Consider the following 25,307-nt stretch of genomic DNA (forward strand, 5'->3'; position numbering starts at 1 on the left):
CTAAAGTCGCGTGCTGGACTCTCCGTTAGCTTGTCTGTCTGACGTGGCACCAGTGTCTGTCTTCTCGGTAGAGTCTGTCTGGAACCGCTTGAAGAAGAAGACTTTCTGCATTGTGCGATCATAGTGTTCTAGAGACGGTAGCGGCTGGGGTAGGAACATCCAGTTTTGGAGCTTTCTGGGCAGGCTCTGGGGACGTTTAGCCTGCAGGCATTTGATGACACCGATGATGATGAAGAAAAGGCAGACGGGCCCGAGGACGCCGAGGAGGACGTACCAGCCCGGGATGGAGAGAGCGAAGACTAGGGCGGGGAAGAGGAAGAACATGAGGAGGATGTAGACGATGGCGAACCAGCGGTACTCGGCCGTGCAGTTGCCTAGAAATTTGGCAAGCGGGATGGGGAAGCGGAGGTAGGGGATGGGGTAGAACAGGAGGATGCCGGTGATGTTGAAGAAGAGGTGGCAGAAGGCTGCTTGTAACGCGTTTCTGAGGCCGTCCGTGTTGGCTAAGGCTGAGAGAATCGCCGTGGTCGTGGTGCCGATGTTTGACCCCAGGGTCAAAGGGTACATCCGGTCGAGTTCGATGACCCTGATGCCGATGAGCGGGGTGAGGTTGGAGGTGAAGATGGAGGAGCTCTGGACGATGATGGTCAACCCGGCGCCGATGATGATGGCGAGGTATCCGGTGAGGTAGCCCAGCGGTCCGGGAAAGTCCGCGTTGATGAATTTTTTGATGATGAGAGCGATGGGCCTTGGAGAAGGTAGTGCAGCAGTTTGACAATGGCGACCAGACACAGGCCGAGAATGGTAAGGGAGATAACCAGCATGATTGCTCCGATGGCTTTGTCGTTTAATGTAGAGTACATTCCCTTAAATAAAAACTCACCTAAAGGTTAAACTATAATAAATCATATATTACAAAGATCAGAGTTGCATTCAAAAATTAACATTAGTTAATTGTGTCAAAAATATTACTTATATGAATTATATATTTTATTTTCATATAAAAAAACCCGGGATTTTTGTGAAATATAAAAAAATATAAATAACTTTAAAAACATTACTGTTAGGTGTAAAGCTTGTTATTATCTTACCAGGCAGAGATTGGTAAGGGAGATAACCAACATGATTGCTCCAATGGCTTTGTCGTTTAATTTGGAGAACATTCCCTTGAAAAAACCTCACCTAAAGCTTAAAATATAATGAATAATATATTACAAGATCAGAGTTGCATTCGAGAATTAATATTAGTTAATTGTGTCAAAAATATTTTAATTATACATTTTATATTCATATAATAAACCCGTTATTTTTGTGAAATATAAATATATATATATATATTTTTAAAAACATTGGTTTCGTTAAAATTTAAAGCTTGTGTCCTACCTAACCACTGTTCTAATCTAATGGGTTATTTTTAATGTTAATTTCATATAGATAAATAGCCAACCTTACGATAACTTTAAGCAAACTTTAGAGACGGAAGAGCCAAAAGTTACAATTTACAAAATATCCCAGCCAATAAAGAGCTACTAACATTATTTTGTTCAATAATTAGGTATTTGATAAGGATTGGGTAAATACATTTGAAATAAATAGCGCTAAATAAGAACTTATTGTTTCATATAAAAACAAACAAATGTTTCGCACAAAAACTGTTTTAGTTAGATCTACTTATGATACAATTAGAAATCACATAATATAACTATATGACTATCCCAATCCACTTTAGAAGCCAATAACTTTTTGATTCTTTCTTTACGGACACCACTGGTTCAGTAGTTATCTTTCATAGCCAGACAGGCCTCAGCACGGCAAACTCCGACTAACTGGTTTGGATATCGGTTTGATTACTGTATCGGTCGCTTCTGTCTTTCGGTTCTCACAAGGCTTATCTTTCACCCTACACGAACCCAGAGTCCAGTACCTTATAGCTCAACCGTATGAAACTAATAACTAACATACTTCGTCACTCAGGTCAAATTAATTCATACTGACAGGTAGAGGAATGCATTCTGAATAAAATAACATTCCCCATGTAACGACAGTCGAAAAGGGCGGCCCTTGGGCAGTGGCAAGCATGGAATGGTCTCCACGGGGCTGGCTACAGCGCGGCTGTGGGGCTGGGCCTGGTGCCAAGGCGGCTGTCAGCTGTCCATTTACTTTCTACCTCACCTATTCTCACTGTTCTCTGATGAGTTTTTTAATCCTATTAAATTTGTTTTTCTTTACAGTATATTATTTTTATGAGTTTTGAATATGAAACTATACACTTATTAATCATTGTGCATGGAACTGGAGAGCCGCACCATGACATTAAAGGAGCCGCATGCGGCTCACGAGCCGAAGTTTACCGACCCCTGCGTTACCATATGAGACTTCAGTAAATACGCAAATATAAGAACACGCAGCGGAAAAAGACCTTTATCGTCACCCATTCAATCTTCTTGGTATTTATATTATAGCTGGTTGATACTAGTGTTAACTAATTATTGGATTAACAACTAACAATTACTAGGAGTAATAATTAACATTTTGTTATTAATCATCAAATTTTTAAATATTTATCTTGTAATTTAATTTTTTATAATTAATACTAACGTTTGTTTACTTGTTTTTGTTTCAATATATATTAGTACTTTTTTCTTTTCTTTTTATCATTTAATTTTATAATTACCTCCCTTAAAAAGTAAAATTGTTTGTTATTTCCCCTGACAAAAAAGTTCTACGCGCGAGATACTCTCAATCAAACAAAAGACGACAGCAAACCGCTGTGAACTGTGTTACACCTTGGTGCACTATCGGAACTAACACTAATATTCTGGGGGGGGGGGGTGTGATGGAATATAGTATGGTGGAATTGAATGTTTGGGCGATTTTGGTGGAGACTATTATTTTATCGAGTTTAGGTTTTGGAGATTTTTAGTTTTGGAGATTTTATTGTGGGAGAATTTAGTGTGGGATAATTTAGTGTGAGAGCATTTAGTGTGGGAGAATTTAGTGTAGGAGAAATTATTGTGTGTTGTTGTGGTGTAGGCAAGGGTAATTATTTGAGTGTGTGTGTGTGTATGTAAATAAATCTACGGTGGGTGTGATGGGTTTTGCTGTGGGTAAGTTGAGTGGGGGTTGTCCTTCTGGGTGAAGGTTAATCGACCTCCGGATCATGTGAAAATGTGACGGATTGCGTAATTTGTATAACGGTGCATTGTTTATTCTTAAATCTAAGACTAAATAGTACGGAAAAAACATGTCTAAAACACTGAATGTTAACGAGTTTTTACATGTGCTAAAAAGTAGAAAATTAATTATTAACTACTATTTAAATTACTATAAAGAAAATCGTGGGTCAATTTAGTATCTATTGGATATCTTTATAATATTTAGGAAGAGACCCATGCTTCTCTTTATAATTATTTAAATAGTAGTGTATAATTTATGTTCTACTTTTTAGTGCATTATTACATAAAAGCTTGTTATTAAAACGTTATGATTTTTCCCCCCGGACATTCCCCCCCCCTCGCATTTCCCCCCACCCCGGAGCAATTACCTCCTGTCAATTACCCCCCCCCCCCCCTCTCAAATATCCCCCCGGGGAATTACCCCCCCCCCCCCTCTCAAATTAGAATCCTAACTCTAACTAGAATTCTATACCTGTATAATACTTTAATCCAAACCTTAAGAAAAAGACCAAAACCTAAGCATCCACCTTAGCCTAAAACTTCAAACAAAACCAAAACCAACGCGAGACACAACCCTAACCCTAACTTAGCCCTAACCCTAACCCTAACCCTAAAACCTAACCCTAACCCTAACCCTAACCCTAACCCTAACCTTAACCCTAACCCTAACCCTAACCCTAACCCTAACCCTAACCCTAACCCTAAACCTAACCCTAACCCTAACCCTAACCCTAACCCTAACCCTAACCCTAACCCTAACCCTAACCCTAACCCTAACCCTAACCCTAACCTTAACCCTAACCCTAACCCTAACCCTAACCCTAACCCTAGCCCTAGCCCTAGCCTTAGCCCTAGCCCTAGCCCTAGCCCTAGCCCTAGCCTTAGCCCTAGCCCTAGCCCTAGCCCTAGCCCTAGCCCTAGCCCTAGCCCTAGCCCTAGCCCTAGCCCTAGCCCTAGCCCTAGCCCTAGCCCTAGCCCTAGCCCTAGCCCTAGCCCTAGCCCTAGCCCTAATCCTAACCCTAACCCTAACCCTAACCTTAACCTTAACCCTAGCCCTAGCCCTAGCCCTAGCCCTAGCCCTAGCCCTAGCCCTAGCCCTAGCCCTAGCCCTAGCCCTAGCCCTAGCCCTAGCCCTAGCCCTAGCCCTAGCCCTAGCCCTAGCCCTAGCCCTAGCCCTAGCCCTAGCCCTAGCCCTAGCCCTAGCCCTAACCCTAACCCTAACCCTAACCCTAACCCTAACCCTAGCCTTAGCCCTAGCCCTAACCTTAACCCTAGCCCTAGTCCTAGCCCTAGCCCTAGCCCTAGCCCTAGCCCTAGCCCTAGCCCTAGCCCTAGCCCTAGCCCTAGCCCTAGCCCTAGCCCTAACCCTAACCCTAACCCTAACCCTAACCCTATTATGGGATGGCGTAGTCTAGTGGTAAAGAACTAGACTGCTGACCCGACTAAATCCATCGCGCGCCTATTGAACCTGATCACGCGCTTTTGACGTAGAGCCCCCACTCGCTCCACGCCCAACACGGCCGTGATGACGCGTGTGGATAGAGCTGCCTACTAATTAGGTCCAAATTTTAATTAATTGTTAAAATATAAATTAGGCGACTAACAAGGTCAAATTGAATAGCACGATGCATTGTCTTCATGTCTTGACCCACGTACCAATTACGAACCGTATCTGTCAGTTAGAAGTGCTTGCAATTTCGCACGGACGTTTCGATTTTTTCAGACAGACAGACGACAGGCAGAGGAAGCAAGTTAAATAAAAGCTTGTAAAAACAAAGCGTTCTATTGCTAGTCCGAAAGTCTTGAGTTCCAGGCTCAGTTCTGTTGGGCTCCGTGAGTTCACCCAGCTATAAAGGGTACCAGACACACGTTAGGGAAACTAAGTCGGATATGCATAGTGCTGACCACACTATCCCCCTGTATGCCGAGGTCATTGAAATACGAACTCTACTTCATCTACCCTATGTGTATTAGCACGAAACGGAAAGTATAATGAAGATGAGTTCATACAAATAGATGGTCGCTTTGGAAATCTTTCTGCAACCATCGTAATTATTTGTTTTAATTTAATTTTCATTAAAGAATAGAGTTCACATATACGCCGTGAAATCGATTAGAGGTAGTTTGTTTATTTGATAATTAATACAAGTATGTTTCGTGTAATTGGAGGAATATTATTTTCATTGTATCGTCTAGCATACTTTAAATTAATTGATTCGATCAATTTTAAATGTTTGCAATTTTAAATTATATTTTATGAAATTAATCATCGTGTGTCGGCCTACTTGTTTTAAAATTGTGTGTACATTTTATTAAACATCGAACGTAAATTTTCATCATTGTTTAAGATAGCACAGTACAATTATTTTACGATATTAAAACAAGTTGGAGATGATGCCTTTAGAAAGCCTCGCTGTGTATGCATACTAATGCATAGATTTATCACAGTTGTTGAAATAAGAAGTCAATTTTTTTTTCCAACCTCTACTTGTTTTTAAAAAAATTAAAAAATTCAGGCATGTACCATTCTGGTAGGGGGGTTTCGGGCAAAAGTTCACACTTGAAAATGACCTTCGGGAAAACGGCATTTGGTCACCTATCTTTCAGGCAAACATCTGGTATCTATGTGGTTACTGCCTTATAAGATTAACATTTTATTTTATGTTTATAACATTTTATTTTATGTTAGGTACTTGTGTATCTGACTAAATGTATGTATGTTGAAATTTGTAAGCATTATTTCATTTTTTTTTTCTTTTCAGTTTGAAGCGAAAACAAAAACGATTGGAAATTTCTGTTGTTAATTGTCTTGAAACCTAAACCATCACTAGTACAACAGCTGCAGCAGTATAAAATGTTTGACAGGCGACAGCATTCGGCGTTAGCTAGACAAGTAAGTGAGGTCAGGTGGCAGGGTTGGGTTCAGTGGGTTTAGGGTTGGGTTTTTTGTGGTTCAGATTTGGGCTTATGCAGATTTAGAGTATGATTTATGCTGGTTTAGGGTTGGTTACAGAGGGGTTTAGGGTTGGGTACAGAGGGGTTAAGGGTTGGTTACAGAGGGGTTTAGGGTTGGGTACAAAGGGGTTTAGGGTTGTTTACAGAGGGGTTAAGGGTTGGTTACAGAGGGGTTTAGGGTTGGGTACAGAGGGGTTTAGGGTTGGGTACAGAGGGGTTTAGGATTGGGTTTATGTTGGATTAGGGTTGGGTACAGAGAAACAAGTGAACTCTACTTCACTTGCCCCATAGACCGTCAGGTTTGAAAGGGAAACTTTACTATTGGTGTTCGGTACAGAGGGATTTAAGGTTGGGTTTATGATTGTTTAGGGTTGGGTTTATGCCGGCTTAGGGTTGGGTACAGACGGGTTTAGGGTTGGTTACAGACGGGTTTAGGGTTGGGTTTATGTTGGCTTAGAGTTTAATCCGACGGGGTTTAGGATTGGGCTGACTGTGATCAAGGGTTGGGTTGGGTTTATGCTGGTTCTGTGTGGTTCAGCACTATGATCAGGTGGTCTGGGCGTGGATTGAGAAAGGCTGATGGATGTTTCATGATAGAAAGAGGGTAGATTACCCCCTTTCGTTCACACTTGTTAATAACATTTGGGTATTTTACCAAAACCCTAACTTAAACGACAAAACTATATTATTCTATAAAGTTTTTATATCCAGCGCGATCTCCCGATATCCGGTTACTGCGGTCAGAGTTCGAATCCCATGCTAGTTCCCTGCGGCCACGCAGCTCTGACGGATAATGACTTCCGGCAGTTGGTAATTAATTGGCCAGACAGTTTATGCATGCACTTTAGTGGATATATTTAAGATAATATATACTTTTAAAAACTGTTTTATTTATCATCATCTTTACCCGTTCGTGCCTAAGACACACGGTGCAGATGAAGTAGAGTTAATCTTTTTCAGAGACTTCGGCATATGAAGGGATAAGTGTAATCAGCTCTATGCTCAGCAGCAGTTTTTTTTTTCACTAACATGAGTTAGGTAGGCTACTTATCAGAGCTGGGTGGACTCTACTGCCTTTAACCCGTGAATCGAACTCGAGACTTTCGGGCTAGTTGTCTAGCTTTAGTCACTTAAAAGTTTTTTGCAACTACCTATGTTACTGTTTTTGCTGTATGTCAACAACATTTACATACACAAAGTAGGCCTACAGAGTTCCGAGTTGATTTAATGACAAGATTAAGCAATCGTCAAGATTCCTGGGTTGTTTTAGTGCTGAGATTAAGAAATCGTCAAGTTTCCTGAGTTGTTTTAGTGCTGAGATTAAGAAATCGTCAAGTTTCCTGAGTTGTTTTAGTGCTGAGATTAATACAATCGTCAAGTTTCCTGAGTTGCTTTAGTGCTGAGGTTAAGAAATCGTCAAGTTTCCTGAGTTGTTTAAGCGCTTAGATTAAGAAATCGTCAAGTTTCCTGAGTTGCTTTAGTGCTGAGGTTAAGAAATCGTCAAGTTTCCTGAGTTGCTTTAGTGCTGAGGTTAAGAAATCGTCAAGTTTCCTGAGTTGCTTTAGTGCTGAGATTAAGAAATCATCAAGTTTCCTGAGTAGTTTTAATGACGAAATCCTCAAATCGTCAAGTTCAGTGCCCTATTGTTTTATTGACAAAATTACCAGAGCGGCAAGTTTAAATATTTTTAATTCGTGTCAAACTCCGCGTTAATTTTTCCCTTTCGAAAGACTTTGGCTAAAACTTTAATCGCGTTGTCTTTGATGTATACCCCAGGGGACGGCCTTTGTCCGTCAAGTTAGAGGGTTTAACGACGACATCCTGGTCATCTTGACAAATCCGCCCAGACTTTTCTCATCGAAACTTCTAGATTTTAAACTAAATATAGTTTTATTTTTATGTTAATAAAAAAATTCTACACGGAGTCAAGTAGGACTCCGAATAGCATAAATATCTCAGTGGCCACATTTTAAAATAAAGTTTTATGATTTATGTGAAAAGGACGTTAAAAATAATTTTATATTTTCGTTTAGCTCTCTATTATATTTTTATTTATTTATTTTTTTTTTGTCTGGGTTTCAAAATTTAAAATATTAATTATTTGTTATCAATGAAATATTTTACCGTTTTAATAAAGATTTCGTTTTCATAGAAAGTTTACGCTTATTAATTCTTAATCATTATTTTATTTTCAAAAATAAATAATCCGTTAATTAATCAAAATACGTACTTTGTTCAACTTGACCTGTAAATATAAATTTTAATTAGGAATTAATTGGCCAACTGATTAATTGATACAGATAAAAAAACGCATGATATATTTATAGTTCGGTGTCATTTAATTAAATTTAAAAGTAATGTTTACCTTTCAAACCTGATGATCCGTTGGGTGGATGAAGTAGGGTTCATGTGTGTCTTGAAGACGGCCAATGAAGGGGTGGTGTTGTCAGCATTATGACTAGCCGGCTTTACTTTCTCTAACATGAGCTGGGTACTCATCAGAGCTGGGTGGACTCAGTGACAGTCGGGAATGAGATCCGAACTTGCTAGCAGTCTAGCATATAATAAACAGCACAAGTAATAGAAGTTGTACCCTTGTAATAATTTTTAAAAACTGTTTCTGCAACTCTTTAGAGAGACATGTAAAGTACATACAAGACCAAGACGTAAAATAATTTAGTATCATCAGCGTTTAACATTTCTTCTAATTATTTTTATATGTTTCAATTTAGAGTAACCCACCGAACGACCGACTTCAATTTAAAAATACCTTTCATATCGTTTAAAATACTGAATAAATTATAAGATTTTTACTAGGCTCATGAATCTGGTCCATAAAATTCAGTTGAAACGCGAAAACGAAGCGAATCGCCAAAAAATGTTTTCTCAATCCGCATGATCAGTACGCATACACGCGCGGGATAAAATATTAATGTGTTTTCCGGATAAATCGCCGGTACTTTTTATCCTTTACAGCGATAATCGCTCATCTCAAAAGCCCGCAACGGCAAAAAAAAAATTCGTTCAGCCATAGCGGAAACGGTCGGTGAAGTATTTACTAGTGGTTTTATTTTTTTCTTTCACGTTGTTTTGGTAAGAGGAAGATGGGTGATTTGATCATAGTTGAGTTGGTGTGGTGGGTGTTGTCTAGTGGGCGGTGGTTGTGAGGGCTAAGGAAAAAAAAAAAAATATATATATATATATATATATATATATATATATATATATATATATATATATATATATATATATATATATATATATATATATAAGAAATGTTGGAGAAATTATCTGATGAACTAATTTACTTTATTTTTGATCAATTAATTAATAACCTCATTAGAACATCTAATGTGACGTTGGCATGACTTTTTCTTTGACGTGAATGTAAAGTATGTTAATGTGTATTTAATTAAAACTTACATTTGTTTTTAAAATAGCTACTACTTGGGAAGGGGGAAGTAAGTTAACAACTTCTTACACCTTTCACCAATTCACCCCAAACCATTGAGATCAAACAACTTCTTACACCTTTCACCAATTCACCTCAAACCATTGAGATCAAACAACTTCTTACACCTTTCACCAATTCACCTCAAACCATTGAGATCAAACAACTTCTTACACCTTTCACCAATTCACCTCAAGCCCATTGGTCTAGTTCAAGTCACGTGACCCGATTAGCATGTCACGTGATAGCCACCCATTGTGTTTTTCTTTACTTGCTGTTTTTTAAACTACACAAGGCCAATACGCGTCTCTCCCTCTTTAGATTTTTTGTTATTCCGTCCCGCCCCCCTTTCCCTATTATTTTATCCCCCCCCCCCACCCCCATCTCCGCATAATTCCAGAAATGTTCAATGGAGGCTTCAGCTGTAGTTTGATGGAGCGTTCAAATTGTTTGAAAGCCAAAGGATTAAAAAAATAATATCCTAGAAAATTGTATTTTTCGACATTGAACACAAAAATCATAAAGACATTTGGATTTGGGCTAAATTGTATTGTTCATTTTTTTTTTTTTAAATATATTTTCCAAATTTAAAAACTTGCAGTGCTATCGGCAGCAAAGAAGAGAAAATCAAGTAAACGAAACGAAATATGGAATATGATTGGTTTTATTGACAATAAGGGCATTAACTCGTGTCACTGAGGTGACGTTGTGCTGACATTTGTTGAAATGATTCTTCCGGCAGTTGATCAACATAGTGTCACATGTCTGTCATTTTTTGACGTGACACTTTTCCGGAGTGTGGTTTTGGAGTGCCAATTAGTGGGAGGTCACGTGTCACTTTTTGGCGTATGACTTTTTGGGGTGTCACTATTTTAGTCAATTTCTGGAACTGAAACTTTTTTGAAGTGTGAACTTTCGAATTACTTTTTTCAATGGGGAGGAGGCAGGGTTAAGAAATTATGACGTCACACATTTTCATTTAGAAAAATGTTAATGAATATGAAATTCCTAAACCTTGCTTCAATAAAACCACCCCTAATAAAGTCTCCACACCTAACACCCCCGCCCCGTCTAAGATAAGGTAAAAAAACATTTAACGAAAATTAAAGTTATCAAAATTAAGTTATCTATTTCTTATTTAATTTTGTAATAACAAATTATAATCAACATATTATTTTTAAGTTATAATATTCGATAACAATCACAAACTTATTTACTTAACAATGATTAACTTTTCAGACTTTCAAATCAGAATGGGAAAAAAAGAAATTTAATTAATATTTTTTGTGTAATTAAAATATTTGTTTTCAATATGAACGTCTTTAAATCAGCACAGACCAGACTATGTAGATGTAAATGGATGGGAGGGAGTGTGATGGGGTTGTAAGAAGAGGTGGATGTGATAGGGGGGGGTGTAAGAAGAGGTGGATGTGATAGGGGGGGGTGTAAGAAGAGGTGGATGTGATAGGGGGGGTGTAAGAAGAGGTGGATGTGATAGGGGGGGGGGTGTAAGAAGAGGTGGATGTGATAGGGGGGGGTGTAAGAAGAGGTGGATGTGATAGGGGGGGGGTGTAAGAAGAGGTGGATGTGATAGGGGGGGGTGTAAGAAGAGGTGGATGTGATAGGGGGGGGGTGTAAGAAGAGGTGGGTGTGATAGGGTGAGTATCGAGGATTGTAGGAATAAAAAATCACAGACAAAAAGTATTACGAAGTAAAGCCATAAGGAATAAATTAATTAACAGTGGAATAAAAAAATTTGCTAATAACATTTTGGCCGATTAACTAAATATTTGAATATTTGACAAGTTTGAATCAAAGTGCATTTAATTAATGTAAGCATTATATATACATACACACATATATATATAAATATATATATATATATATATATATATATATATATATATATATATATATATATATATATATATATATATGTGTGTGTGTGTGTGTGTGTGTGTGTGAGAGAGAGAGAGAGAGAGAGAGAGAGAGAGAGAGAGTTGTATAATTATTTTAGTCTGAAATAAATTCGTGCCCTGCGGGTTTTTCAAGATGTAAAATAATTTCCAACATTTTAAAGATCGATTCAAAATGCTTTTCTTTTAATATGGACATTGCTTTTGCCCGAATAGTGAGAATACGAAACTGGTATGATCTGCCCTCTCATTAATATTTCAACCCCATTTACCAGCACCATCTCATGAACCATTCTCGCCACAAAACATGCGGGCAAGGCTAAATACCGAAACGTTACAAAAACCTGACATTAACGCAAAAACGTCAATACACACTGTTTACATACAAGGCCGGCTGAAAAGAGACTAATAGTAAAAATAATTCAAAATACAATTTATTGTTTGATTACAGTTCTTTTACTTAGTATATAATTTATAGCGAATATTCAATTCAATATGTAACATACCTCGAGGCTATGTAAATTATCGTATAATTTTTTTTTTACTTATTGAGATGAAAGTCGGATTAATATTGGAAGCTAAAATACCTTTAAAGTGTATAAATATGTTGTTGTTTTTTAAACATTAGTAACATGTATTGATGCACTAGGTTTTACAATTTTTCAACTAGTAAATCGATACTTATATAGAACATGTATGTTACTTTCGTTCTATGATTTTATTTCTGTGACATTTTTATCCGACAATAATTTTATTGTGTCTATGTACTGTAATTTTTCTACCGGAAAAAAAAAATGTGACTTTATTTCTGTGAATTTTTTTCTTGTGACTTTCTTTTACAGTCATCAGTAATAACAGGTGGGTGTAATCGGGTATAGTCATATACTTTTCCGCGGTACGATACTATACCAAGTCACGATACGCTACGATGCTGCTCCACGATACGATAATGTACACCGAAACGATACTCTACCACGATTCGATACTGTACCACTATACGATACTGAAATTTGTTACATTTCAGCGCCGCGGTACGATACTGCATCTCGATACGATACTACGTCGTAATAAGATTTTTTAAATTTTTTTTTTTTATTTTTTATTTTTTTCCTTTTTTTTAAATATTTAAGTCCTGAAAAAGTTTATTATAGAAATTTATTTTTGGAATAGATTCTACAGTAGATAGAGCCTAAATCTAGATCTAGAATAGATCTTAGCGACGTAGCGTAGATTTAGATCTAGTCTAGATCTAGAACCTCTAGATCTAGAATCTAAATAGATAAAATAATTTTTTTCAGTTTAGGCCGAGAATATCGTATTGTGTAGTTTACATTTCATAGCGTACATAGCTCTAAATCATATTTGAATGAAATAGTTCATTTTTTAAAATTCTAAACTCGGAAGATGACGTCATCAGTTTCGTGCTCTTGTTTTATTTTATTTTATTTTTTTGCCCGTTGGCGTTTAATATTATTCCTCTCTTGCTGCTTTCCCTTCCCAAGGGTTGGCAGCAAGAGTAGGTTTGCATAAGAGTATATACATAAAATACAAGTTGTTATGTGTCTCTTACTTTTGTAATTTAGCGCTTGTGAAAGCTCGTTAATATATAGGGTATAAGACATGCTTTTTCCCTACTAGTTAGTCTTAGATGAAGAAATAAACAAAGCACCGTTACACATATGACGCATTCCGTCAGATTGTCACATGATCCGGAGGTCGATTAAACGATACCCAGAAGGACAACTCCCCCACCCCCCACTAATCCAAACACCCCCACTCAAATTACCCAAAGTCCAAAGTAAACCCCATCACACCCACCGTAGATTTATTTATATATACACACACACTCAAATATTTACCTTGCCAACATTACAACACAACACAATCAATTCTCCCACACTAAATTCTCCCACACTAAATTCTCCCACACTAAATTTCCCCACAGTAAATTCTCCAGCACTAATTTAATTCTCCAACACTAAATTCTCCCACACTAGATTCTCGCACACTAAATTCTCCCACACTAAATTCTCCCACACTAAATGCTCTCACACTAAATTATCCCACACTAAAAACCTCCCAAATCTAAACACGATACAAAAAATAGTCTCCACCAAGGTGTAACACAGTTCACAGCGGTTTGCTCTCGTCTTTTGTTTGTGTGAAAATATCTCACACGTGGAACTTTTTAAATTTTTTGACAGGGAAAAAAATAATCAATATTTTTTTCATGGGAGGTAATTATAAAATTAAACGATAAAACAAAACGAAAAAACATATTAATATATATTGAAATAAAAACAAGTAAACAAACGTTAGTATTAATTATAAAAAAATAAATCACACAAAAAGGAATTTAAAACTTTAGGTGATTAATAATAAAATGTTAATTACAACTCCTAGTAATTGTTAGTTGTTATCCCAATAATTTGTAGTCACTAGTACCAACCAGCTATAATATTAATATCAAGAAAAGCTATTTTTAAATGATTACCCATTTACTCTGATTCGTCTGATCTTATCAAATTTTCTTCATCCTGCTGACACGCCAACCATCCAAGTAACCATCCACTCAAAAGGACACCCCAACCTGAGAGGACATATCCTACGACATCTCATCAGCGACCAACAAATACTGCTCCTCAATTATGGAAGAGCGGATACGTGGTATTTCTCTTCAACCACCTTTGATGTCACCACGCTTCACAACACCCACAAAATACATGGCCCCTACACACTATATTTCACATTACACGAAAAAGACAAAATAAACGGAACCCTTAGATGGGTCGCCCCCCCCCCCCCCCCACACTCAGCGACCTTACACTCATACAAGCATACAATGGAAGGAATTCTATGAAACGCCTAACGGCAAAAAAAACAAAAAAACAAATCTTCTTCATCCACTACCAAGTCATCTCGTAATCCCTCAACGATCAAATACTCAAAACATCTCACGTGTAATCATCCCTAAACTCTCGTCAACCTTTTCCAAGTTCTACACCATTCGATCAACTCTACCATCAACGACAAGACACAAGCTCGCCCTTTCAACAACAGAATATCTCTCATTGACATTCTCAACCTACAAACACCAACTAAGAATCAACCACTACCCAACCAAGAGTGTATTAATCACAAGAAGCACGACCAAAAACAGAGAAGCGATCATGTTGTATTGTCCTGTACTTTATGTCATAGCAAAATGGAAACAAGAAACAAGAAATCAAAAGAAACAAATGGAACCAAGAAATCGGAACAAAGACATCAAAGAAACATGGAACAAAGAAATCAGAAGGGATATAAAAAAAAAAAAAAAAAAGTAGGCATATCTACTAAAGTCCACGACAAACATACACTTTAGAGTTCATTTCTAAAGCGGAACAAATCCTTCGCCCTTTACTAAAGACCCCAATCCCTTACCCATCAGTCCCTATCACCATGTACTACGCAGCCATCACCAAAGCCAAAAATGGGGTTGCGCCCATTCCCGCTCCCCCTAAGTCGAGAGACCCGGAGAGGAGCCACCCGAACCTCGGCTCGGGTAGCCCAATGAAATCCCCGATCTCATCCCCCCTCCCCCCCCCCCCCCTAGATTCAGCGAAGTCAACAACCCTCGCAATTGAACTGCCTGCAGAAGAAAGCCCTGATATTTTCTCGACTCAACCAACACCAAGTACAGTCATGCAGGTAGTCATTCAAGCTAACGGCCATGCCAATCTACGTGGACACATCATCCGCCAAATCATCAGCCCACACTAAATTTTGCTAATGAACTACGGACGGGGAACCGAAACATAGCTTCTTCCAGACATCCCTTCGGGGGAGCCCCGCCCCGCCCCGCATCCCCCCCCCCCCCGAAAAAAGTCCACCCCCACCCCGAACGAAATGGAATTTATATAGAAAATATATACATTTAACAATGTCCGCCCCCCCCCCCCCTCGAAGAAAGTCTACCGCTCCCCTCTCAAAATTTCAAGTGCCCCCACCCCCCCTGAGAAAAAAGTCTGGAAGAAACACTGTATACATCCACGGTTAAAACAATCCCAAAGCCAACAATTAAACATCTGAATAAAATCATTAGAGAGTACATATTTCAGAACACAATTACAAGCATTAGCCACAACACGCTAGCACAAAACTAACTTCATGGAGGAATAAACCTGCACGATTTACAGACCAAAATCAATACATTCCGACTAACACACATTAGCAGAATAATTTGTCAACCAAACTTTCACCCTTTAGCTCACTACTATATAGGCATTCAGCTCAACAAACTTACGAAAATCAATAATACAATTCCACATTACATAGGAGGAAAACACAGTCCCTTTTACACAGAAAGCTTAAAATATTAAAAAACAACGAAAAACTTGTTCACAAAAAATCACAAAACATTTACAAAAAGTTAGTGCAAAAGCTCTCAACCCCATTATACAACAGAATTCAATGGCGTAGGAAATACGCTCTAACAGACACAACAGACACCTTTAGGAACCTACACCTCAAAACCATCACACCCAAGGTGTCCACAGTTCACAGCGGTTTGCTGTCGTCTTCTGTTTCTGTCATAATATCTCGTGCGTAGAACTTTTTTGTCAGGGGAAATAACAAACGATATTTTTTAAAGGGAGGTAATTATAAAATTAAACAGTAAAGAGAAAAGAAAAAGTATTAATATATACTAAAACAAAAACAAGTAAACAAACTTTAACATTAATTAAAGAAAATTATACTACAATAAAAGTAGCTAAAACATTTGGTGATTAATTACAAAATGTTAATTACAACTCCTATAAAATGTTAATGATTAATCCAATAATTAGTTGACACTAGTATCAACCAGCTGCAATATAAATACCATGAAGATTTATGAACATTATTAATTTGACCAGTTTACCAGCTCGTATTCTTATTTCTGCGTATTACTTAACAAGTCTCATAGAAAATCAATATATTTATATATATATATATATATATATATATATATATATATATATATATATATATATATATATAATATTGGATCTTGTCGTTAAAGCTAAACCGAAAAGTCCCGAGTTCGATTCCCCGGACCGACGAGGCTCGATAGCTGAGGACAACCCGTCCATGAGAGAAAACTCTAAAATTAAACAAATGCTGTCGTGTGGTTGTTATTAGGTGGACAAAGGCTATAGAAGCAAATCCAGAAAAAAAGCAGGCTGAAATCGGAGTCATAACAGGTTGTCACGTACTACTTAAAGGTATTAAGGAAAATCCGGACCAACATTACAGTTTAGAAAAAAAGGAGAAATGTAATTGATTAACGTGTATTGTTTTACAATTAAAATTCTCATCGAAAGTTTGAAAGATATAGATATTAAAAATCAACCTCAAGCCTAAACGATTGTAAATCTCATCCGATAAAGTTGATTAGATCAATTTTCCATGTTGATATATATATATATATATATATATATATATATATATATATATATATATATATATATATATATATATATATATATATATATATATATATATATATATATATATATATATGTGTGTGTGTGTGTGTGTCAGTAAATGGCACCGTAACCATTCTGTTACAAACAATTAACGTAATTAATTATTAATCAAGGCGTGATACATCAGAGAGAATCTAATACTTGAATAGATAAGAAGGGATTATCACAATGTTTGTGTGAGAGTTTACATTGACATTATAGGCTTATCATCATCCACTAAGATCATCGACCATTTCGTCATCGACCAACAGGTCATCGTCCAGTCGGTCATTGACCTATAGGTCATGGACCACTTTAACATCTCCTAGTACCCATTCATCAGTCATCAAGTATCGCGCTTTTAACCCACGTTACGTGTCTAGTATTTATACTAGCGCAAGTCTGTCAAGGTAGGTTTGGTTATCGTGTACATGAGGCTCTCATATATATATATATATATATATATATATATATATATATATATATATATATATATATATATATATATATATATATATATATATATATATATATATATATATATATATATATATATATATATATATATATATATATATATATATATATATATATATATATATATATATACATACATATACTATAACGTATTGCATACGAATCCGTCCACCCCTGCCCTCTAATGAAATATAGACCAAGTAATCCATAGTAAACTAGTAACTGCCTTAGAACCTCTGCAATGAAATTCCCTAATCCAAATGATTGCCCCTCCCCTATCTCCACACACACACACACACACACCACAAAATGCACCAGCGCTATCCATTTGATAAGACGATTCTGCCAAGCTTAGCAAGGGGAGTGAAGTGGACAAATTATGCTGACCTGTGTATAGATTTGATTATCTCCCTTTGATTTGGCAAATAATTGCTCCGTATGTCTGTTTATTCCTTTAATTCCATAAATTTGGTTTTCGTCACAACGTCAAATTTTTTAAGCCGAGCATTTGGGAGTTAGGGCCTATATATATATATATATATATATATATATATATATATATATATATATATATATATATATATATATATATATATATATATATATATATATATATATATATATATATATAACATATATAATAGGCTATTGTAAGGAGGTGCGCGTGTGGGGTTGTGAGTGTGTGGACTTGTGAATGTGCGTGATGGGGGGGGGGGGGAGGGGGGGGGGAATCATGGTGTCGGACGACGCTTCGTCGAATACGTATCAAATAACAGGATTTCCTCTCCCAGCTGGGCCCGACGTCCATGTTAATGTTGACCCTGATAATTAGGTCAAACACATCCCAGGTAACAAAGTTGTTGACCTGGACAGATGGAAAGGGTGGGGGGGGGGGGAGTAGGTGGCTGGTCACGTGACATGAACTTGTCCTTATATCTATCAACGTTCTTGTTTCATTTTTTTTTTTCGTCTTACATGTGAAGGGCATTGACCTATCCACGATAAATACAAGCGATCTTGGTCAGTTCGTCAGACATGTGAAGGTCATTGACCCACCCACGATAAATACAATCGATCTTGGTCAGTGTTCCAGACGTATATCCGGATTGAAATTTTCACGTCCATTTGGTCATTTGTTCCACTCGGGCAAACGAAGAAACGTCCATTCTGGAAAACGGTCTACAGACAAACGACCTACAGAAAAACGACTTACAGACAAACGACCTACAGAAAAACGACTTACAGACAAACGTCCTACAGAAAAACGACCTACAGAAAAACGATCTTCAGAAAAACGATCTTCAGAAAAACGTCCTACAAAAAAAACGACCTACAGAAAAACGATCTTCAGAAAAACGATCTTCAGAAAAACGACCTACAAAAAAACGACATACAGAAAAACGATCTACAGACAAACGACTTACAGACAAACGTCCTACAGAAAAACGACCTACAGAAAAACGATCTTCAGAAAAACGATCTTCAGAAAAACGACCTACAGAAAAACGACCTACAGAAAAACGACCTACAGACAAACGACCTACAGACAAACGACCTACAGACAAACGACCTACAGACAAACTATCGACTTACAGACAAATGACCTACAAACGACCCACAGACAAACTACCTACAGACAAACGATCGACTTACAGACAAATGACCTACAAACGACCCACATACAAACGGCATTTGTGCAGGTGTCTCACGTGCGAATGTCGTAGATCCCACGAATAAACAAACAAATAAAAACCTCAACGATTTTACAAAATATTATTTTAAAAAATAAAAGACTAAAAAGACGAGACAAAATTAATTATATCGCTGTTTGCCCCATTCAGGGCATTAGACCTATAACTTTTAATGAAAACTTTTATAAATTTACCAGTTAAACCTTTGAAAGAAAATTAAAAATCGAAGATAAATAACAAGATTATTATCATTTTATAACCATATATTTATGTGGAAAGGCGTGGTCTGGCGGTAGAACGAACGCTTGACGCGCTAGAAGTCCCAGTATGGAAACCCGGGCTTTACAGCGAAATATTTGTCATGTCCATTCAGCTCTATAAATAGCTATGTCTATTGAGCGAAAGTTTTCACCGATGGTAAACCATTGACAAACAAAAAAAAACATACAAGGTATTTAAACGAGAATTCAGTTCATATATTTCGCTAGGATCTCTTTCACAATAGATATATTTCCTACTGAAACAAGTGTAACGTTTTTTTTATTTCTTGAAAAAAAATTTCTATTTTTCATTTTTTTTTTTTTTTGAGAATTTAAAGTTAAGAGGTTTCAGGGAGTTCCCAATTTTATCATGAATTTATATACATAAAAAACACTTTCTTGATGAAAGACATGGATCTAGAATCTAGATAGATACAAAAAAAGATTGTAGTGTAAATTGGATCACATTACATTAAATCTGGGCTCAAAATGTAACGTGGAAATGGTCACTCAGACACTACATTCTCTCACTAAGTTTATGTCATACGTTTCTAGAATTTATTACACATCTAAATACTTGTCTTTAAATATAATAAACACTAGCAATTAAGAACACGGTGGGGCCAGTCTTTGATCTCAGACCGGTTTCTAGAGTATTCCATTTCCGGTTACTGGTACTTCACAGGTTTGTCGGTATTTTGGTTACAGCATGGAGTCTAGGAGTTGTCGTTTTCCTTTTTAAGATTCTGGGTTGTAAAGCGCATTATTTGTCAATTTCTGAGCAGTGGTCCGGCAAAATCAGTGGTCCGGCAAAAATCACTGATCCGGCTTACGGGTCCGGCTAAATCAGTGGTCCGATACTCAGTGGTCCTGCTAACTCAGTGGTCCTGCTAACTCAGTGGTCCGGCTAACTCAGTGGTCCGGCTAACTCAGTGGTCCGGCTAAATCAGTGGTCCGGCTAACTCAGTGGTCCGGCTAACTCAGTGGTCCGGCTAACTCATTGGTCCGGTTAGCTCCGTGATCCGATTCACTAAGTGTTCCGGCTAACTAAGTGTTCCGGCTAACAGGTCCGGCTAAGTGTTCCGGATACCGGGTCCGGCTATTCTGCCACGTGTCAAACAGATCCGGTTACCGACCTTGTTACCACCACGCTGATTGTGTTTCTCACCCAGCTGGTCAATGATTGATGCACGTGCTACTGGGGTGTACTCACGCCGCGCTGATCCGTGTGCCCGTGCGAATGCCCTCTAGAGAGCGATTGGTGGTTTTTTTTTGTGTGGGTGTTAAGACCTGCTGAAGAATTAGGGAGAGGCGGGGGTGGGGTGAAGTGGGGGTGAAATGCCCACAGAATAATAGTGTTAGTCCCGAGAGTACACCAAGGAGTAACAGAGTTCACAGCGGTTTGATGTCGTCTTCTGTTTCTGTCAAAATATCTCGCGCGTAGAACTTTTTAGTAAGGGGAAATAACAACGGTTTTTAAAAGGGAGGTAAAAATATAATTAAACGATAAAAAGATAAGAAAAAAGAATTAATATATATTGAAATAAAATCAAGTAAACAAACGTTAGTATTAATTATAACACATTTAATTACAAGGAAAGTATTTAAAACTTTTGGTGATTAATAAAAATATGTTTTTCGCAATTCCAAGTTATTGTTAGTTGCTAATCCAATAATAAGTAGTCGATAGTATCATGCCGCTGTTATATTTATATCAAGAAAATTGATAAACAAATGATTGTTGCAGCTTGCCTTGATGCGATTTTAAATCAATTTTTATTTTTATCAGTTACACAGTGTGATGTATAGCATTTGTTTTCTGCTTTTTGGTTAAATCAGAGAGCGTGGGTTTTTTTAAACTTTTTTAATGACATTTATTTTCTACCTTTTTAGTCTTTGTCTGTTTGTTTGCATTAAAATCTTGCTATTAATTATCTGTTACCCAGTAGGCTTCCGTCAAATACCAGCAAATCAACTAGCCATCTCCTCAAAACCAACTACTCAACTTACCTAAAATAAACACTCGTCAACAGCTTCTCTTTGCCCATTTCAACTATTCAACCAAGCTCAAATTCTTCATATCTACAACCCTCGACTCAGCAATATCAGCAAAACTTCACTCTTCAACTTCACTTCGCCCACCTCAATTACTCGACTACGACACAACTTCACTTTTTTTCAAAACCACAATAAACAATAATTCAAAGCAACCCACGTTAAACGATATCACAACAGAAGGACCCCAACTCAACTATTATCTCCAAGCTCCACATCATCGAACATCTCTACTATCAACGACAATACACGAGACTCGCCCTTTCACCAATGCATCATACCTCATCTATTCAATCTACCATCAACGTCACGACATCAAACTCATCCCTTCATCAACGGAACATCCCTCATTGATACTCTCGAACTACATCTACCAACCAAGATTCAACCACTACCTAATCAAGATAGTTATACGCACAAGAACAAAGGCCAAGAGAAGCGATCATGTATTGTCCTGTGCTTTATGTTATATCAAAGGTACCAAGAAACCGGAAATGAAAACAAGAAATCATAGAACAATGGAACAAAGAAAACAGAAGGAAAATCAAGAAAATGACATTGTAAAATTTTTAAAATGAAATACTATGTATTACATTGTAATTTTTTAACATGAAACCTATCCTCACAGCTAGCTCCAGGCTCGAATGGAGTGAACTGTGTGGAAGGAGATCTATTAAACCTGTAGTAAAATATAAAAAATTAAAAATATATATATATATATATATATATATATATATATATATATATATATATATATATATGTATATATATATATATATATATATATATATATATATATATATATGTATATATAAATTTATATATATATATATATATATATATATATATAAATATAATTGTGTATTGATTTCTACATAATAAAGGTGTTCATTAATAAAAAAAAATATCTGTTACCCAGTACTTGTATTGGATGGCTTCAAATGTACGAGTGGCTAATTTTTAATTTTCTATTTTCAGCCATATTACACCCAACAACTTCGCGATTACTATGACGACAACCACCTAGGACAGGGGTCGGCAAACTTTTGAGACGAAAGAGCCAGATGTTCCAATTTACAACATTATCCGGTTTTTAAAGAGCCACTAACATTTTTATGTCAATAGTATATTTGTTTACGAATATATATATATATATATATATATATATATATATATATATATATATATATATATATATATATATATATATATATATATAATTTAAATATATATGAAATAATCTTATTTGAATTTGTGGTAAGAGGATCTACTATGTAAGTCAGGGTACTTGCATTTGTTTTGAATAGCTCAAATCTCTCAGTGAAAACATTTTTCATTTTGTTTATATTGTATTATTGCTGAAGTGATTGAATAGTAGCATTGGTTTCAAAACGATATTTTTCTCAGTTTATCGTAATTAAGTAATTTACCGCTCACAATGTATTTAACAAAACAGTTTTTTTTTTCGAAACAAACCACTTCTTCAAGCAAGACATAGACTGGGTTTTTCTTTCATTTTTACAGCTGGTTTAGTTTCCTTGTGATATCCAACACGAAGTTGAATGTTTCAATTCGGAATGGACAATGTACATTGAGATCGGGAGTAACTAAATATTCTAATATAATAGTGAATGTTTATTGTTTATATCTATTGTTATATCGTTTATTACCGAATGTTGCAGACTAATATTTTAATAAGTTTTGAAAAATAAAATAAAATAAGTATTAATATTTGTGCATGGAGCTGAAGAGCCGCAACTGGACCCCAAAAGAGCCGCAGGTTGCCGACCCCTGACTTAGGAGGAATCTTATATTGTCTATATAAACTATATTGTCGTAACATGCGCATATTTACGTTAATACTAAAAAGTATAAAAATAATAAATACATAAAAACGTTTATAATTACAAGCTTTTATAAATGCACTAAAAAGAAGAAAATAATACAATTTTTATTAAATATAATATAAATAATTCATTATAATACTTATTATCATAGCGGCCCCGCTTTTATTTATATTAATATAAATAGTAGTGCATTAATATATTTTTTTTTATATTTAAAGTAACCGCAGATTATTATATTTTTAAACATTATTTTATATTTAATAAAAATTGTATTATTTTCTTCTTTTTAGGGCATTTATAAAAGACTGTAATTATAAACGTTATTGTGTATTTATTATTAGTATTATGTCTTAAAATGTGTACTCTTACTTTTATAATTTAGCGCATGTAAAAGCTCGTTAACATTTAGGGTATTAGACATGCTTTTCCCCTACTATTTAGTCTTAGATTTAGAAATAAACAAAGCACCGTTATACAAATGACGCAATCCGTCACATTGTCATATAATCCGGAGGTCTATTAAACCACACCCAAAAGGACAACTCCTCCCCACCCCTCACTAATCCAAACACCCCCACTTAACGTACCCACAGTAAACCCAATCACACGTAGATTTATTTTTACGAGCTGACCCCACCCCCACCCCCCACCCCACGTGAAACTAAACATTGACACAGAATATTAGTGTTAGTCCCGAGAGTGCACCAAGGTGTAACACAGTTCACAGTGGTTTGCTGTCGTCTTCTGTTTCTGTTAAAATATCTCGCGCGTAGAACTTTTTTTGTCAGGGGAAATAACAAACAATTTTTTTTTATTTTAATGGGAAGTAATTATAAAATTAAACGATAAAAAGAAAAGAAAAAAGTATGAATATATATTGAAACAAAAATAAGTAAACAAACGTTAAAATTAATTATAAAAAATTAATCTACAAGAAAAATATCTAAAAAAAATGGTGATTGATAACAAAATGTTAATTATAACTCCTAGAAATTGTTAGATGTTAATCCTATAATTAGTAAACACCAGTATCAACCAGCTATAATATTAATTCCAAGAATATTGTTTAGCTGTGTTATGATTATGGCAAAAAAAAAAAAAAAAAAAAAAAAAAGTATTTACTGAAGTCTTAATTAATATGTTAGCGCAGGGTCGGCAACCTGCGGCTCTCCAGTTCCATGCACAAAGATTAATAATTGTATAGTTTCATTTTCAAAAGTCATAAAAATATTATACTGTAAAGAAAAACAACATTAAATAGGATTAAAAAAAACTCATCAGAGAACAGTGAGAATAGGTAAGGTAGAAAGTATACGGGCAGCCGCTTGGGCACCAGGCCCAGCCCCACAGCCGCTGTAAGCAGCACCATGGCGACTATTCCATGTTTGCCACTGCCCAAGGGCCGCCCCCCTCGATTGTCTTTACATGGGGAATGTTATTTTATTCAGAATGCATTCCTCTACCTGTCAGTATGCAATAATTTTACCTGAGTGACGAAGTATGTCAGTTATTAGTTTCCTACGGTTGAGCTATAAGGTACTAGACTCTGGGTTCGCGTGGGGTGAAAGATAAGCCTTGTGAGAACCGAAAGACAGAAGCGACCGATACAGTAATCAAACCGATATCCAAACCAGTTAGTCGGAGTTTGCTGAGGCCTGCCTGGCTATGAAAGATAACTACTGAACCACTGGTGTCCGTAAAGAAAGAATCAAAAAGTTATTTGCTTCTAAAGTGGACTGGGATAGACCCATAGTTATATTATATGATTTCTAATTTTATCATCATCATCATCATCATCATCACCATCATCACCACCATCATCATCATCATCATCATCATCATCATCATCATCATCATTATCATCATCATTATTTACATCATCATCATCATCACCATCATCATCATTATCAGCAGCATTATCATTATCATCATTATAATCATCAGCATTACCATCATCATCATCATCAACATCATCATCATCATCGTCCAT

At 36.4% G+C, this 25,307-nt stretch overlaps 1 protein-coding gene across 1 annotated transcript; it reads right to left on the reverse strand.

Annotated features, from left to right (window-relative positions):
• On the reverse strand, positions 1-25,307 carry LOC131956758 (sodium-dependent phosphate transport protein 2B-like). The gene is made up of 2 exons (XM_059321337.1): positions 25,268-25,307; positions 1-866 (listed from the first exon to the last, which is right to left on the reverse strand). Exons 1-2 carry the CDS (start codon positions 25,305-25,307, stop codon positions 1-3), a joined length of 906 nt encoding a protein of 301 aa, XP_059177320.1.

This window comes from Physella acuta, unplaced genomic scaffold, assembly GCF_028476545.2.
Source record: "Physella acuta isolate Inbredline_101_S28 unplaced genomic scaffold, ASM2847654v3 ptg001174l, whole genome shotgun sequence".
Classification (NCBI taxonomy): Eukaryota; Metazoa; Mollusca; class Gastropoda; family Physidae; genus Physella; species Physella acuta.